The sequence below is a fragment of the Mauremys mutica genome, chromosome 1 (assembly GCF_020497125.1).
Source record: "Mauremys mutica isolate MM-2020 ecotype Southern chromosome 1, ASM2049712v1, whole genome shotgun sequence".
Classification (NCBI taxonomy): domain Eukaryota; kingdom Metazoa; phylum Chordata; order Testudines; family Geoemydidae; genus Mauremys; species Mauremys mutica.
In genome coordinates, this window is record NC_059072.1 from 153,619,893 (window position 1) to 153,634,026 (window position 14,134).

Consider the following 14,134-nt stretch of genomic DNA (forward strand, 5'->3'; position numbering starts at 1 on the left):
GGTGACATTTTAAATAAGAAGTGGCAGCATTATCTCCCATAAATGTAAACAAAGTTGTTTGTTTTAGCAATTGGCTGAATAAGTAGGACTGGGTGGATTTGTAGGCTCTAAAGTTTTACGTTGTTTCGTTTTTGAGTGCAAGTATGTAAAAAAAAAATTACATTTCTAAGTTGCACTTTCACGATAAAGAAATTGTACTACAATACTTGTATAGGGGAAATAGAAAAATACTATTTCTTTTGTTTATCTTTTTATAATGTAAATATTTGTAATAAAAAAATAATACAAAGTGAGCACTGTACACTTTGTTTTTTGTTGTTGTAATTGAAACCAATATATTTGAAAATGTAGAAAAACATCCAACATATTTATAATACATTTCAATTGGTATTCTATTATTGTTTAACAGTGCAATTAAAACTGCACATAATCACAATTAATTTTTTTGATTGAGTTAATTGGTTTTGAGTTAATCACTTGAGCTAACTGGGGTTAATTGACAGCCCTACTTTTAACATGACATTATTGTGATGATAATGCAACTCTTTAGATGCATGTAAAAGAACCCAGGCAGATTAAATTATTTTTCTGGCAACTGGTAAATCCATTAAAAAACCCCCATCCAAGTGGCTCAATTACGGGTCAGGTGGTAACCCTAAGGGGGAGTTTGCTTCTGATTATAATCTTGGCAAGGTTGGGGGGGAGGGTTGTGTTAAGGCCAGAAGAGGAGGGTTTGGGAAAGATTTTTTTTTTTGAGGCTGTGCTCAGCATGGGCTGTAACTTGTTTGCTCACACCTTGAACGGGTTCCAGGGTGGGATAACAGGTGGTGCGCGCGCATGTTTTACTTATCCTGGATCAACTAACATCACTGGAAGATATTGACTTACGCTACCTGTGACATAACCTCCCCTATCAGGATGCCCAGCCTGCCACGCTCCGGCCCAGCCTCAGGGCAGGCCACACCCTAGCGCAGCGCCCCCCCCGCTCAGCCTGGGGAGGCAGCTCAGGCCATGGGATCCCCGGCGCGCAGGCGCGGAATGTGGGCGGGGGGGGGCAGTGTAGCGCATGCGTAGCAGCGGGGTCAGACGGAGCGGAGTCGGCGTTGTCTGCTGCTGGCGTTGCCGTGCTGGGCTCTGCTCGGGGGCCTGGGCGGGGGGAGGGGCGGAATGAGCCGTCACCTGGCTCGGCCTCGCGCACGCTGGGGAACCGCCGCCGCCGCCCGCCGGCGACCCTCCCGCCCCCAGTAGTTACCGCCGCGGAGCGGCCCCGGAATCCGCCTGCCCGGCCCCGCGAGCCGGCATGGGGCCCCGTGGGTGCGGGGGGCGCCGGCGCAGCCCGGCCTCTCGCCGCTGAGCCGGTCGCTGCAGGGCCGGGCCGGGGGTGGCTGTGCCGTGACCGAGCGGCCCGGGGCGAGGAGCAAGGGGACGGCGCCGGCTGAGGGGAAGCCAAGGGCGGGCGGACGCCCCGGCGGCTGGATCGGCGCACGGCTCGGGGAGAGCTGAAAAGCTCCGGTTTGCCGCGCTCCGGCTGCCCCGGTCCTGGCTGGCGGATATGAGATGATATAAACTCTCCGGTTTGCTGTTAGAGGGACGATGGCCACCCCCGCGCTGCTGCCCCTGTCCGGGCGGAGACTCCCCCCCCTGAACCTCGGGACCTCCTCCTTCCCCCACCACAGGGCTACCTTGAGACTGTCCGAAAAATTTATCCTCCTCCTCATTCTTAGTGCCTTCATCACCCTCTGCTTTGGGGCATTCTTCTTCCTCCCGGACTCTTCCAAACACAAACGCTTTGATCTGGGTTTAGAGGATGTGTTAATTCCTCACGTGGATACCAGCAAGGGGGGCAAAAACCTTGGCGGCTACTTGATCCATGGGCAAGGACACGATGAGCACAGGCACAGGTATAATGTATACACATGGTTTTGTTTGCTTCACGTAAGAAAACAATGCCTGATCTTGCTGTCATTTGAGTGACTATAAGTGGGACTAAGATTTGGTCCAAAGGAAACCTAGTAAAGGGGACTGGGGTTGGCCTACAAAGTAATGTGGTTTTCCTTTTGCCGTTTCCAGGAAAATGTAGCTCTACCTAGATGGCATAATTTTCTTCTGACAGATGTAAAAGTCGCGGTTGCTTAATCGTGGCTGAAAGCGATACTGTCATGTAAGGAGCATAGTGACTTTTGGATGGGCCCACAAGTGGAGAGTCACCTCAGATAGCTTTGCTCTCATGAACATGAAATATCCATAGTATTTATTCTCCATATATTTCCCAAATGTCTTTCTGCTTCTGAGTTCTTTGTGCCTCTCCCCATACCCTTCTTCCTCAAGCTGCTACATGTGATGCCGTTCGGGGTCCCTTAGCTCCTGGGCCCTTGTCCGCCATGATTCTGTCTCCTTCAGGCTCTCAACCCCTGGCCCTAATTTGTGCTGCTGTTTTGGACAGGTGGCAGTAAGCCAGGTGGGTTGCCTTTTCTCCCTGTTTTAGCTTCCTAACTATCTCAGCAGAGCAAGAAAAGTAGCATGAGCGAGAGCCTGCAGCTGTGAGAACAAACTCAGGTGGCAGCTATTGGGATTTTTGTATTAATGGTCACTAGTGGAGGGACACCATAGTTAATCACTAGAACTGAACTATTAATGCTGACTGGTCTAGGTGGACTTGGATTCTCTGCAGCATCAGGTCTTTATGCAGTATAGCTCAAATTAGGCCTCAGACTTGGATTTTGTAGAAAAACTAGCTTTTTACAAATAAAAAAAAATTCTGATTTTGAAATTTTCAGATGTTTGAGTACACTTATAAGTCTAATAATCCTAAAAAATTAATAACAGTAACAGAATTAAAAAAATAAAACACTTAAGCTTACAGTGTTTCTTTTGGAGTGGTGTGAAATAGGTTCCCCCTTCTGCCTATGATAAGAGTTCTGTAAAGGTGATTTGTGCCAGCTTTTAATAAACGGGATTGTCCTTTTTTGTTACTGTATGGTGTATATAAAGGCAATCTGAATATTGGGGTATTTCTCACTCTGGTTTGTGCCTTATGTTAAAAATATCAGCAGTGTTAAGCCTGATTATTCTCTGATATTCATGGAGGACCTGTTAGACATCTTGGAGTACATTTATTATGATCTCTGATGCCTTAATTGAAAGGGCACAGGTGCTGAATATTTAACAAAGAATTAATTTCTTGAAAACATTAATTAGCCACTACTGTTAAATGCTACACAAAACAGTTCTAAACATTGACTAATAAACCCTCATAATTACATATGTAAGGAGGTTTTACAGGTTGTCAAACCCCTGATGGCAAGTAATCGTGAACAGGAGCCAGTGTCCCTCTGCTTTGGCTTCAATGGTCTGGGTTGTTAGCTGCTAACTGGTGGTGCCTCCAGGGAGTCAGGAACCCTATGCTACCGTCTTTGTGGTTTCAACTATTCCTGTCTCCGTACTTATGCATATAACTTGCCTGATACCTTGTAGATCTACTCTTCTAACACCTCTGTAATGGCTGAATCAGTGTACGTATTATAAGGGAAGTACAGAGGAAGCATATAAAGGGAAGGGGAAGATGGATTTGGAGTGGGTATATCAGTAATATCATACAGTACACTCGTAACACAGCTCCAGGGTGGATTTCCCTGGATTCATGGGTCCAGTTTATTCCATGCTAATGGGCTCTGTAACATGGAAATGCCCACATATATTTGAGTCATTGCAAGTCTGAAGCTGTCTGAGTGTGGTGAGGTGCTGAGGGTGCAAATTCGCTTGGGGGACTAATCTCTGCAGTAGCAGTAGCTGGTGTTCTCAGTGGAAAAAGGCCCAACAGGGTAGGGGGCCTTCTCGGTGTTTCCAAGACCAGTTGCTCTCTCCCAGAGTAGTTCAGCTATAACCCCTTTCTGGGGAAAATAGGCAACCCCCAGGCAGGGAGAGACTGCCAGGAGATCACCTGAACTCCCCTCAGGCAGGGCTGTCCTCTCATCCCCCATCCAGTTGGTTTCCATCCCATAGGGTTCACCTTATGACAATGCTCAACACCCTTGTCAAGGTGAACACACCCCATGTGTCAACTACCTGGCCACAAGCTTGGCTCTCTTTTTTTGTCAGACCCATTAACCCAAGTTATGCTTACCTTGTGCTGTTTTGCGTCTCGTGGTTCTATTGTTTCCCAGTCATCATGATCTTCTAGGACAAACATGATTTGCATTTCTAAAGTAGACAAGCCAAATGAAAAGCTGTGTCACACATTTTTGAATTGCATGATCCCTTCTAGTGGCTGGCCTATAGAAAGGAAAATAAACTTGCTACTGCTAAAAACTAATAGATTTTTGGCATAGCTTTTGGAGCTAGCTGACCAGGTTGTAGTTCCAGTTCCCTGTGCATGTGATCTCCCCTCCCCTCCAACACAGAAGATATCTATCTGAAGACATATAATCAGTTCAGTAGTGATATCACAAAGGAAATTATTATACTTGTGCCAACTTTGGTTTTATTTGTGGGTACCTGTAGATAGAGGTATCTTTTCAATTATGTTCAAAGTAGACTTCAGTCAGTCTACACAGGCACTGTCCACACTAGAGAAACTTGGCATGCTAACCCTTGTGTGTGCCTAAACTTTCACTCTAAGCACACAAATGCTTCTAGTGATGCACAAGCTTTACAGCCTCTTTTTGGATTACATTTGATTTGACATACCAGCATGGACAGGGATCACAAAACTTAGTCATAAGTGATACTTAAGTATGACTGGGTTGCTGAAAGGACAGAATGTCCCGCATCAGCTGTTATTGCCTCAGTTTGTGTTAGAAACTTGTCCCTTCTGTGGTGAGTTGGAGAGAATCCTCAGGTATCACCTGTACCCTGCTGGAGGTGCTTCTGGATAGCACCAAAGTGCCATGTAGTAAAGGAGAAGATGGGCTCTGTTAACGGGCAGAGAAACAGGTCGAAGAGCTGGGCTATGAGACACTGGACACAATGAGAATTTTCAGGATCTCCTTTCAAGAACCCTGGATCTTCAGTCGGTGTCCAAGCTGATTTGGGTGAAGGAGGAAACAGGATGAAAAGTCCTCTGTCTGGTATGTAGTTTATAAAACGTAATGACAGATTGATTTTTGGAGGCTTGGTGGCTGAGGGAAGAATATTTTGTAAGAGTGCTGGTGTGCATTTGTAAAAGGTGGAAGCTACTGATCTTGGATATGTAATGCAGTTTTCTACATATGTAATGGAGATTCTTGTTAATCTTTTCCCTCCAGTATCTGAATAACTCACTCAGCAAATCCTCCAACCTTGCAATCAAATTTTGGGACAGTGCACATTTCTTTCCACCCAAATGGAACCTTGAACAGCCTTTCCATTCAGAGGCAGTCCTTTGATATCAGAGGTGCAAATGATCCTCATTGGTCTTCATGCTTGCTGAAATTGCTCTTCTTTTCCTGGATGGGACCATAAACAAAGATGTTCTTGAAGGTCCTTTGTTAGTTTATTTAGAGCTGCAATCTACCCGGCCCCCTATCTTTATTCCATTAATCAGTTAAAATAGCACCCCCTGCTCACTTGTAATTTTATCAGTGTTTTTGTGAATTATTTGTCTGTGGTCCAGGAAAAGTGTCTTACAAGAATACATTTAGAATCTGAAACAGAACTGTGATTGTACTTTTAGTCTCATTCTTTCGTATTTCAGGAAATGGATGGGCTGTTGCTATGGTTATTAACACTTTTTAATTTCTTGTTCTTCATTTTAGTGCTACTCAGACAGGATGGGTGTCCCAAAGTATTCATAGGGTCAAGTTAACTGGATTCACAATGTTGGAAAGGCGCATAAATCTCTGGTCTAGGAAAAGGGGAAGCAGAAAAGACTGCTACTGGACATGTACAGATACATGAATAGAAACCGTGAACACATGTACAGTTTGAAAAGTGTGTGTGTGTCGGGGGGGGGGGAGCTCGCCTTTTAAGAGACAGGACAGATTCAGAAATCATACGGGACTTCTGGAATGAGAGACATGCACATGAAATGGTGGATAGACTATTCCAAATGGAAATCTTGAATGCATACCTGAGGACTCGGGAAAGAGTGACAGTTGTGTAAACTCAGCAACAAGCTGATCCCCAATACCACAGTTTACAAGTAGCTATTTATTGGGCTGCTCCTTACCAAGTCTTTCAGAGCCATTACAAAGTCGCTTCACTCTTTTACAAGATTGATTTCAATTTTCCTTTCCCCAAAATGAGGCATTTTATTAACTTTTTTATTGATATGTCTATTGCCACCTAATATAAACGAGTTAACTTGTTTTGATATTGTAGTTGTCCTGTGACCTCTTGTGTTAATTAAATGTCTTGAAGGCCTCTCTAATTTGAACATCAATCATATTCTTATTAAATTCATCAAATGATTCCTCTAAAAGCTCCCTCACCAAGCTCTTTGCAGTTCAAAAGCTTGTCTTTCACCAGCAGAGGTTAGTCCAATAAAAGATATTTTTACTCACCTTGTCTTTCAAAATGACTGTCATTACTTCAGCAGGAAATATATAAATGTCTGCAAATAAGAGTATAATCACACCAGCACAACATCTCAAAGCCACTTCAGAGCAACAGCTGGCCTATCGCTATGTCAACAGTGCAGTCTTTCAGAAACACATTCATATTACAGATTGAGAGTGGGATAATTATTAAAATCAAATGTATTACAAAAGGACAAACCCAGCACCAGCGTGGCATTAAAATTGCAAGTATTGTAAGGGCTCAGCTACATGGTGCAGCAATGTGTACTATAGGGAAGTGATTTTTAAAGCTCACTAATGTGTGATAGTGTTAGTGCCTGGGAGGATGGGGAGTGGGGTGGGATGACAGTGTGCTACACAACTCTCCTCTGGGCCTGATCCCCAAAAGATGTGAGTCTGTTACAGTCCTTAGCAGTACAGCCTGGCTTTCTAGCTGAAGCTGTAGAGCCATGCTTTCAGTTATTTAGTCCCTAGTTCACTTCCTGTTCACAGAAGTCAGCATCCTTGTCATATGTCATGCAAAATGTGTCAAGCTGATACTATAACTGCTTCATTAGTCACTGAACAGTTATGGGTTAACAGCCATCTTCATCTTTTATTATCCTGAAAAGACACTTCACCGTCTTCTTGCTCACTGTATAGTTATTTGTATTACATTAGCACCTAGATGCTCCATTGTTCTAAGCACTGTATAAACAAATAAAAATGTTATCAGAACCTTCCAATCTTTGTTTTTAGTTGGTCTAGTAAAAGATAATAGCTTATCCATCTTGTTCTTTTACCGCTTGTCTAAAACTAAGAAATGGGTAGGGTAATAACACAATCTGTTCATTAGTGTCTCAGAATCTGCCTCTCCATGTCTGTATAGTCAGAAGATGATTTAATTAGCCATGATAAAAGTGGGAAGGCAGAATCACCTGGGAACACAATGGTCTTTTTGGTTTTCAGCTTTTAAAATTTGACTAATTTTTCTACTTAAATCAATAGATGGATTGTGTGTACTGTGTTACTTGAATTGGTATAACTGTGAAGTGAGCTAATTAACTTAAACTAAATATACCCCAAATGACTAAAGGTAGTGACACCTAGAAAGACAAAGGGAAATCAGGATAAAATAGACACATGATTAGAAAGGCCCTTTATGTTTACAGTTCTGTTCAGATTCCTAAATTTGGAATGTAATTGTTTATGTTCAGAAATTGGTCAGAATGGTCTTCACCTTGCTTGCATTATTTTATAAAACAGAGAGTGCATGTATCTGAGAAACAGGAACCCTTGGTTCATTTTTTATTTCTTAGGTTGATATTCTTTGTGTGAATGAAAATTCACAGCCAAGGTTTGTGATTTCACTCTCAAGAGATTGAGTATGCCTTTTAAGAAAAGGAGGGGATAAAAACTCTTAGGAATTTTTGAGAGGGCAATTAGGTTCCTATATTTACTGTAATTTTGCTATTCATAGATTTTTTTTTTTAAAGGCTAGAGGGGACCATTAGATCATCCTGTTTGAACTCCAGTATAACACAGGCCACTTATCCCTTTACTGAGCCCAATAACTTGTTTGACTGAAGTATATCTTCCAGAAAGATATCCAGTCTTGTTTCGAAGACTCCAAAAGATGGAGGATCCACCAATTCCTTTGGTAGTTGCAGTTGTTCATCAGTCTCACTATTCAATATGTACCTTTTTTCTTCTAATTTGAATTTTTTTGGCTTCAGCGTCCAGCCATTGGTTCTTGCTGTGCCTTTCTCTGCTATGTCAACCCTTTAGCAGCTGGTATTATTTCCCTTCGAAAGCACTTAATAAAGTCACCTTTCAAAAAACGAGTGAGCTCTTTAGGTCTCTCACTGTAAAGCAGCCCTTGCATAGTTTTTGTGGCTCTTCTCTGTACCCCACCAGTTTTTCAAAATTCTTTAAAAAATGTGGACCCCAGAGCTGGCTGCAGTATACCAGTATTGGTTTTACAATATTATATCCAGAGGTAAAATCATCTTGTTTACTGGTTTTATGTTGAAGATGCTCAGGTACTACAGTGATGGCTGGCAGTATGAAACATTAAGATGGATAGTGAATTATTTTTTGTAAAGGTCCACATTTCTTGGTCAAGGTCCAGACTCCAGAGAAGAAAATAATAAAAAAATAACATGATAATAAGTAGTAAAAAACATGTGGCAGTCTGGATTTGGCCCACTGTCTGTCTATTGATTACCCCTGCCCTAAGATATACTGATTATAGGCACTAGTGCTGCTGTAAACCCTTGTGCACGGCTTCACTGAAGGCATCCTGGTTAGGTAAGTGTTTGCAGGACTAAACCCACAGATTTCTTGGATTACCTGTCTTACTCATTGGCATAATTTCTTAATATTAAAAATTAATCTTTGTATTCAATATAACAGAAGAACAAGCAGGCAAAATATACATGAACAAATAAGGGAAACTTCATCTCTCCTTGTAACATGAACAAAATGAAACACAGCATTCTTAAAAACATCATATGGTGAAAGGAATTTCTTGTTATGTTTAAACTGCTGAGTATACAGAAAATAAGATTCAATTGAAAACTTTCATTTCTTAACCAGCTCTTTGTAGTAGTCATTGAAGTGACATAGCGTATGACACGAACAGCCTGGGAGACTATGGTATGAGATTGAACTAATTTCCATCCAGGTTTAGCAGGGTTGCATTGGACCTTTCGGACATTCAAACTTTAGTTTGTTAAACATCAGTTATAATCATGTTTCTGTTCTGTTTGCTAGGAAAAGTAACTTTACCCATAATTACAGAGACAAGGTGGGTCAGATAATGTCTTTTATTGGACCAACTTCTGTTGGTGAGAGACAGGCTTTTGAGTTTACACAGAGCTCTCTAATATCATGGGGCTGACACGGCTACAACAACACTGCATATTTATCCATAACTGTCACTTTCAATGAGCGAGATAAGTAGGTGAGGCCTGGTGGCTAAGAGGGGTGAAAACATTATCTAAGTTGTATCTTTTATTGGACTAACTTCTGTTAATGGAAGGGACAAGCTTTCAAGCTTCACAGCTCTTTCCCAGGTCTGGGGAAGGTAACCAGAGTGTCCAAGCTAAATATAAGGTATGTCAGATTGTTTAGCATTAGGGGTTCACACATGTAGGATACCACTTAATGAAGTGGGGACAATTACAGGTTAGCAGGCAGTAGGGTGTGGTACAAATTGTTGTAGTGAGCTATAAAATCAGTGTTTCTGAGTTTAGTGTCTAGCTGCTTTGAGCTGGTCTGTTCTGGTCTGTGGGGAGCTTGCTTCTGATGATAAGCTTGGTGAGGTTGAGGGGCTTGTCTGAAGGTTAGAAGCAGGGGTTCGGGAACACTTTTTTTTATTTTTTTCCCAGGATGACCTTGTCAAGTACGTGTGTAGCTGTTTGATATGTTGTATAGGTTCTAGTGTGGCATGAGAGGTGACAGCTAGGGGTATGTGGTCAGTGGGTTTTTTTCTGTATTGACATCCTATGCATCCGAAGAAGTGGGCCGTAGCCCACGAAAGCTTATGCTCGAATAAATTTGTTAGTCTCTAAGGTGCCACAAGTACTCCTGTTCTTTTTGCGGATACAGACTAACACGGCTGCTACTCTGAAACCTGTCTGTATTGACAATTTTTCCCAGGGTATTCATATTCCCATATGCGATCTACTTCTCTGGTGCAGTCCTTGTATAGTGAAGGCATTTTAAGTATGTTTAGGTGTGTATCCCAGACTTTCTCTTGGAGGAGAGTAGATAAATAAAAAATCCAGTTTTTATTTTTTTAAAAAAAAGTTGATTTAAATAACTTTTTTTTAAAATTCTGTTTAAAATGAAATCTGTGTTTAATACAAAATATATTTAGGCTTAAACTACTCCTAAAGTCTTAACACATTTAAATAAATAAATATGCTGAAACCATGAGCCTCTATCAAAAACTTTGAGTTATATGCTGCATTTCTGCATAAAGATCTCTTCCTCCTCCCCCCGAATTCTAACTTTTGATGTCAAGCTTTATAAATGTGGCACAACAAATTGTGTACTGTATTAAGGGCTTGATCCTGTGAGAGACCCGGCTGTGCTATTGGGTGCAAGAGCTTTGCAAAGTCATCACAGGCAATCCGACCCTGCCTCTGACTTCAGAAGACACCATCATGTATCTTATCAAGACCATGCACTGAGCCCACTGGGTGGTCTTATTCCTATTTTATAGTTTCTCCCTATCTGATCTCTTATTGGCTCATTTCTCAAATTATGGATATTTGACTCCACCCACCATGGAAATCTACTCTCCAGCTCACGGAAAAACACTGACTTGCCCAGCAGTGTTTTCTTTAATTTTTTACATCCATGTGTGGAATGAGTTTTGTTATGTCCAGAACTAGAGGAGAAAAAACCTGCCCATGGCTGCAGGTTGTAAAAGACCCTATTTGGGAATATTTTCAGGAAGTTCCTGTACCTCTGGGTAAAAAAGAAATGTGTCAAATGAAAACAGTTGAACAGAGAGATGCAAGGCTGAATTATCAGCGTGAAACAGCCTGAAAAATACTCTTCAGAAGGCAATGACTGTAATGTTGATATGTAGACATGTCTGAACAATCTGGATCAAGAGGTTGGTAAACTTATTTTTGCACCATTCTTATGGACTGCCTGCCATGTTTTACTGTGCTAGTAAATGATCATTTAGATTATTCTCCTAAATTTGTATTTTGGGTGGATTAATTACTTATGAATTTCAAAATGTTTCTTAAAGTATTAATTAGATTTTTACTGTTGGTGGACTTTCGAGAGTTTTTTTTAATTGCTCAATATAATTAAACATCCTAGGTGAATTTCCTATATAAAAGTAAAGTTTTATTAGCCTTTTATGATTTTTACCATTTGAAGTGTTCCCCCCACACCCCAAAAGCTATTTGGTATGTTGCTAGAGATGAGCGCTTAAATAGATCATCTTTATGACTTATTAATTATTTTCCCTATAAAACTGTGTTTTGAATAAATTATATATTTTAAACAGTGGTACTAACAGCTGCAATGGGAGGAATCTTTACAATTTCATTTTTAAAGCAGTACACTGAGTAATACTCAGTGACTTTTTTTCACCCTTTTGTTTCAGGGTCCATCTTAGCTATAAGGGGTTATGAATATCCATCATTTACAATATCAGGGTCATCTGCTAGTACCAGCAGCAGTGTTGCAACTAGCCATATGTCAGGCAGTAAATTTTATATAGATAAAAACAGAAAAAACTTTTTTTATTATCCTGTAAAACCACAGATTAGTTCGTAATCAGGACCAGCAAACTCCGGCAAGACTCTATGCAAAGATTGCTTTGTCCATTTACGCAACACATTCTTCCTTTCTTCTTGTCTGGGAAAAAGAGTTGGGGCTGTTGATCTTACAGAAACAATTGATACATCAGAAAATGTGCATACAGCAGAATACTTAAAAAATAAGTTTGCTATAGCCTTTACTGCTAACAAAAATCTGTCTGCTTTTTCACAGATGATGATGTAAATGTAGCAAAGATGAGAAGAAATCTAGAGGAAGATAATGAAGGGAACCTGAAACTTATAACACATAGGAGCAGAACTCATTTCTTGCATCTTTTAGCCAAAGAATTAAATATAAGTTTAGTAGTAAAGGAAAATGTTGAATTTGCAAAATACTTCTGTAACACCACATTGCTTCAGGTTGACTGAAGAGAGCAGGATTAATGCTCCTCCAAGAAGTCTGTTGGAGTGGTTGATTGTTCTGAACTCTTTATTAAGAACTAGCCCATTCTGATGAGAATTTGTGAAGAAAATCATGGCAATATAGATAGATGGTATCCAAAGTGTAGTCAACATTGGATTGATGAGAAATGTAGAAGATTGGTTTCAGTATAGTCAGCTTACTTCCATAGCTTTGGACAAACTGCAGAAAGATTGCCGCTATATTGTTGATGCTTCTGAAATTTGGAAAGAACTTTGATACATTGTTATCCAACAACAAAGTTAAATTGCAGACAGTAAAGAAGCAGATGGATCTGTCACTTACCCCACCTCATTTTCTTGCCAGTATTCTCAGTCCAGAGTACTAGGGTAGATGCCACACTGGTGAAGAAGATGCTGCTATGACATGGACATCTAATAATAACCTATTAATCATGCCAGCCATAATTTTGGGGCTGGGCATGAAGCATTCAAGCAATACATGTTCGTTGATATTATTTTATAGAAAATCATACCAATGAACTGATGGAGGTCACTAGCTAAGCACCTGGAACCAGAGTTTGTTGAAGTGCTAAATCACCATTTGACAGCAGTAGCCTCTTCTGCAGGCACAGATGGACTATTTCCTTCATTTGGACTAATTTATGCAGAGTTGAGGAAATCGCTTGGGAATTAAATAAGTTTTCCTGCTTATTCTTCTATTTCAGTTAATAAAAATGAAGGGGTGGAGGTGTCTTGAAATTTTCTGGTTTGAAAAGTTTGAAGGACAGCCTAAATAGCTTACGACTGTCTCATTTTCAAGAGACTTAGGTGATTAGGAACCACAGTTGCCAACCTTCACTTGGTAAATAAGCACCCCAGCTTTCACAAGAAGCCAAAAATCAAGCTAATCCCATTTCAAAACAATACCAAAACAAGCCAGTCTCAAAGAACCCCAACATGTTATGTGACTAGATTCCCCCTGGCGTGCAGTCTGGGACTGTGGTGGGCCTGCTGTGCACCCCATGACTCTCTCCCCCTTGCCCCTGCTTTCCGGGAGCCGATAAAAAAAAAAAAGCTACAAGCCCAACAAGCTACAAGCCAAAAACTAGCCGACAAGCAACTCACAAGACAATTAAGTCGAAAGCAAGCCCAATTTCTGTGGTTTTTTTCTGCGGGTTTGGCATGTCTGTCAGAAACTTAGGCTCCAATCACTTTCATCTAGGCATATTTGAGAATTTTTCCAGGCTGACCTAAATGATCAGTTTAATTCACTTACTACAGTTAACTCCTCTGTTTAATAAATAATTTAGTTGCAAATGTGAAAAATATTTTGATAATAGTTTGTATCCAAAATGTTTTAAAGTTGTTTAATTAAAGTAAATTTAAATGCTGTTTTGTGTTTAATTAAATTCATTACTATCCTAATGCAGCTTGACAGAAATCATGAGCAAAAGTTAATTGTCTAGTAAATAATACATCATTTGCCATTTTCTGATGTATTAAAATGTATAATAATCTGAAAATATTGATATATAATTGTTTAAATGTATATAGTTATAGTGTACCCTCCAAAGTTGAAAAATTACAAACCAAATTTAGCATAAAGGCTCTATTTAGTTGTAAATCAACATGTTTTAATGGTTATATCAACCAATGAGACTGCACCTTTTTCAGAAAATGACTGACATACAAATGGAAAAGTTGATTAAAATAGATTATTTAAATCAATATTTTCTACTTGCTGATTTAAATCACCTGGATTTTAATCAGTCCACCCTGGTTCAGAGCAAATTCTGTGTATCTGACTATCTGGCTGTGGATAATAGACTTCTTGGTGCTGCTGGAGTGTTTGCTGGATCTGTGGAAATAACTGTGGTGATCTGTGGGTTTCTTGTATATTGTTTTCTGTAGGGTTCCATTGTTGAATTGTGGTGTTCTGGAAGGTGA

General features: G+C 40.5%; 1 protein-coding gene across 1 annotated transcript in view; it reads left to right on the forward strand.

Moving 5' to 3' along the window:
* The first annotated feature begins 1,161 nt into the window (after positions 1 to 1,161).
* The window catches only part of MAN1A2 (mannosidase alpha class 1A member 2), a 307,506-nt gene continuing 294,533 nt past the window's right edge, over positions 1,162 to 14,134 (forward strand). Inside the window, exon 1 of the mRNA XM_045000927.1 lies at positions 1,162 to 1,901. Within this exon, the coding sequence (XP_044856862.1) occupies positions 1,594 to 1,901 (308 nt within the window). The 5' untranslated portion in view covers positions 1,162 to 1,593. The remainder of the gene's footprint in view (positions 1,902 to 14,134) is intronic.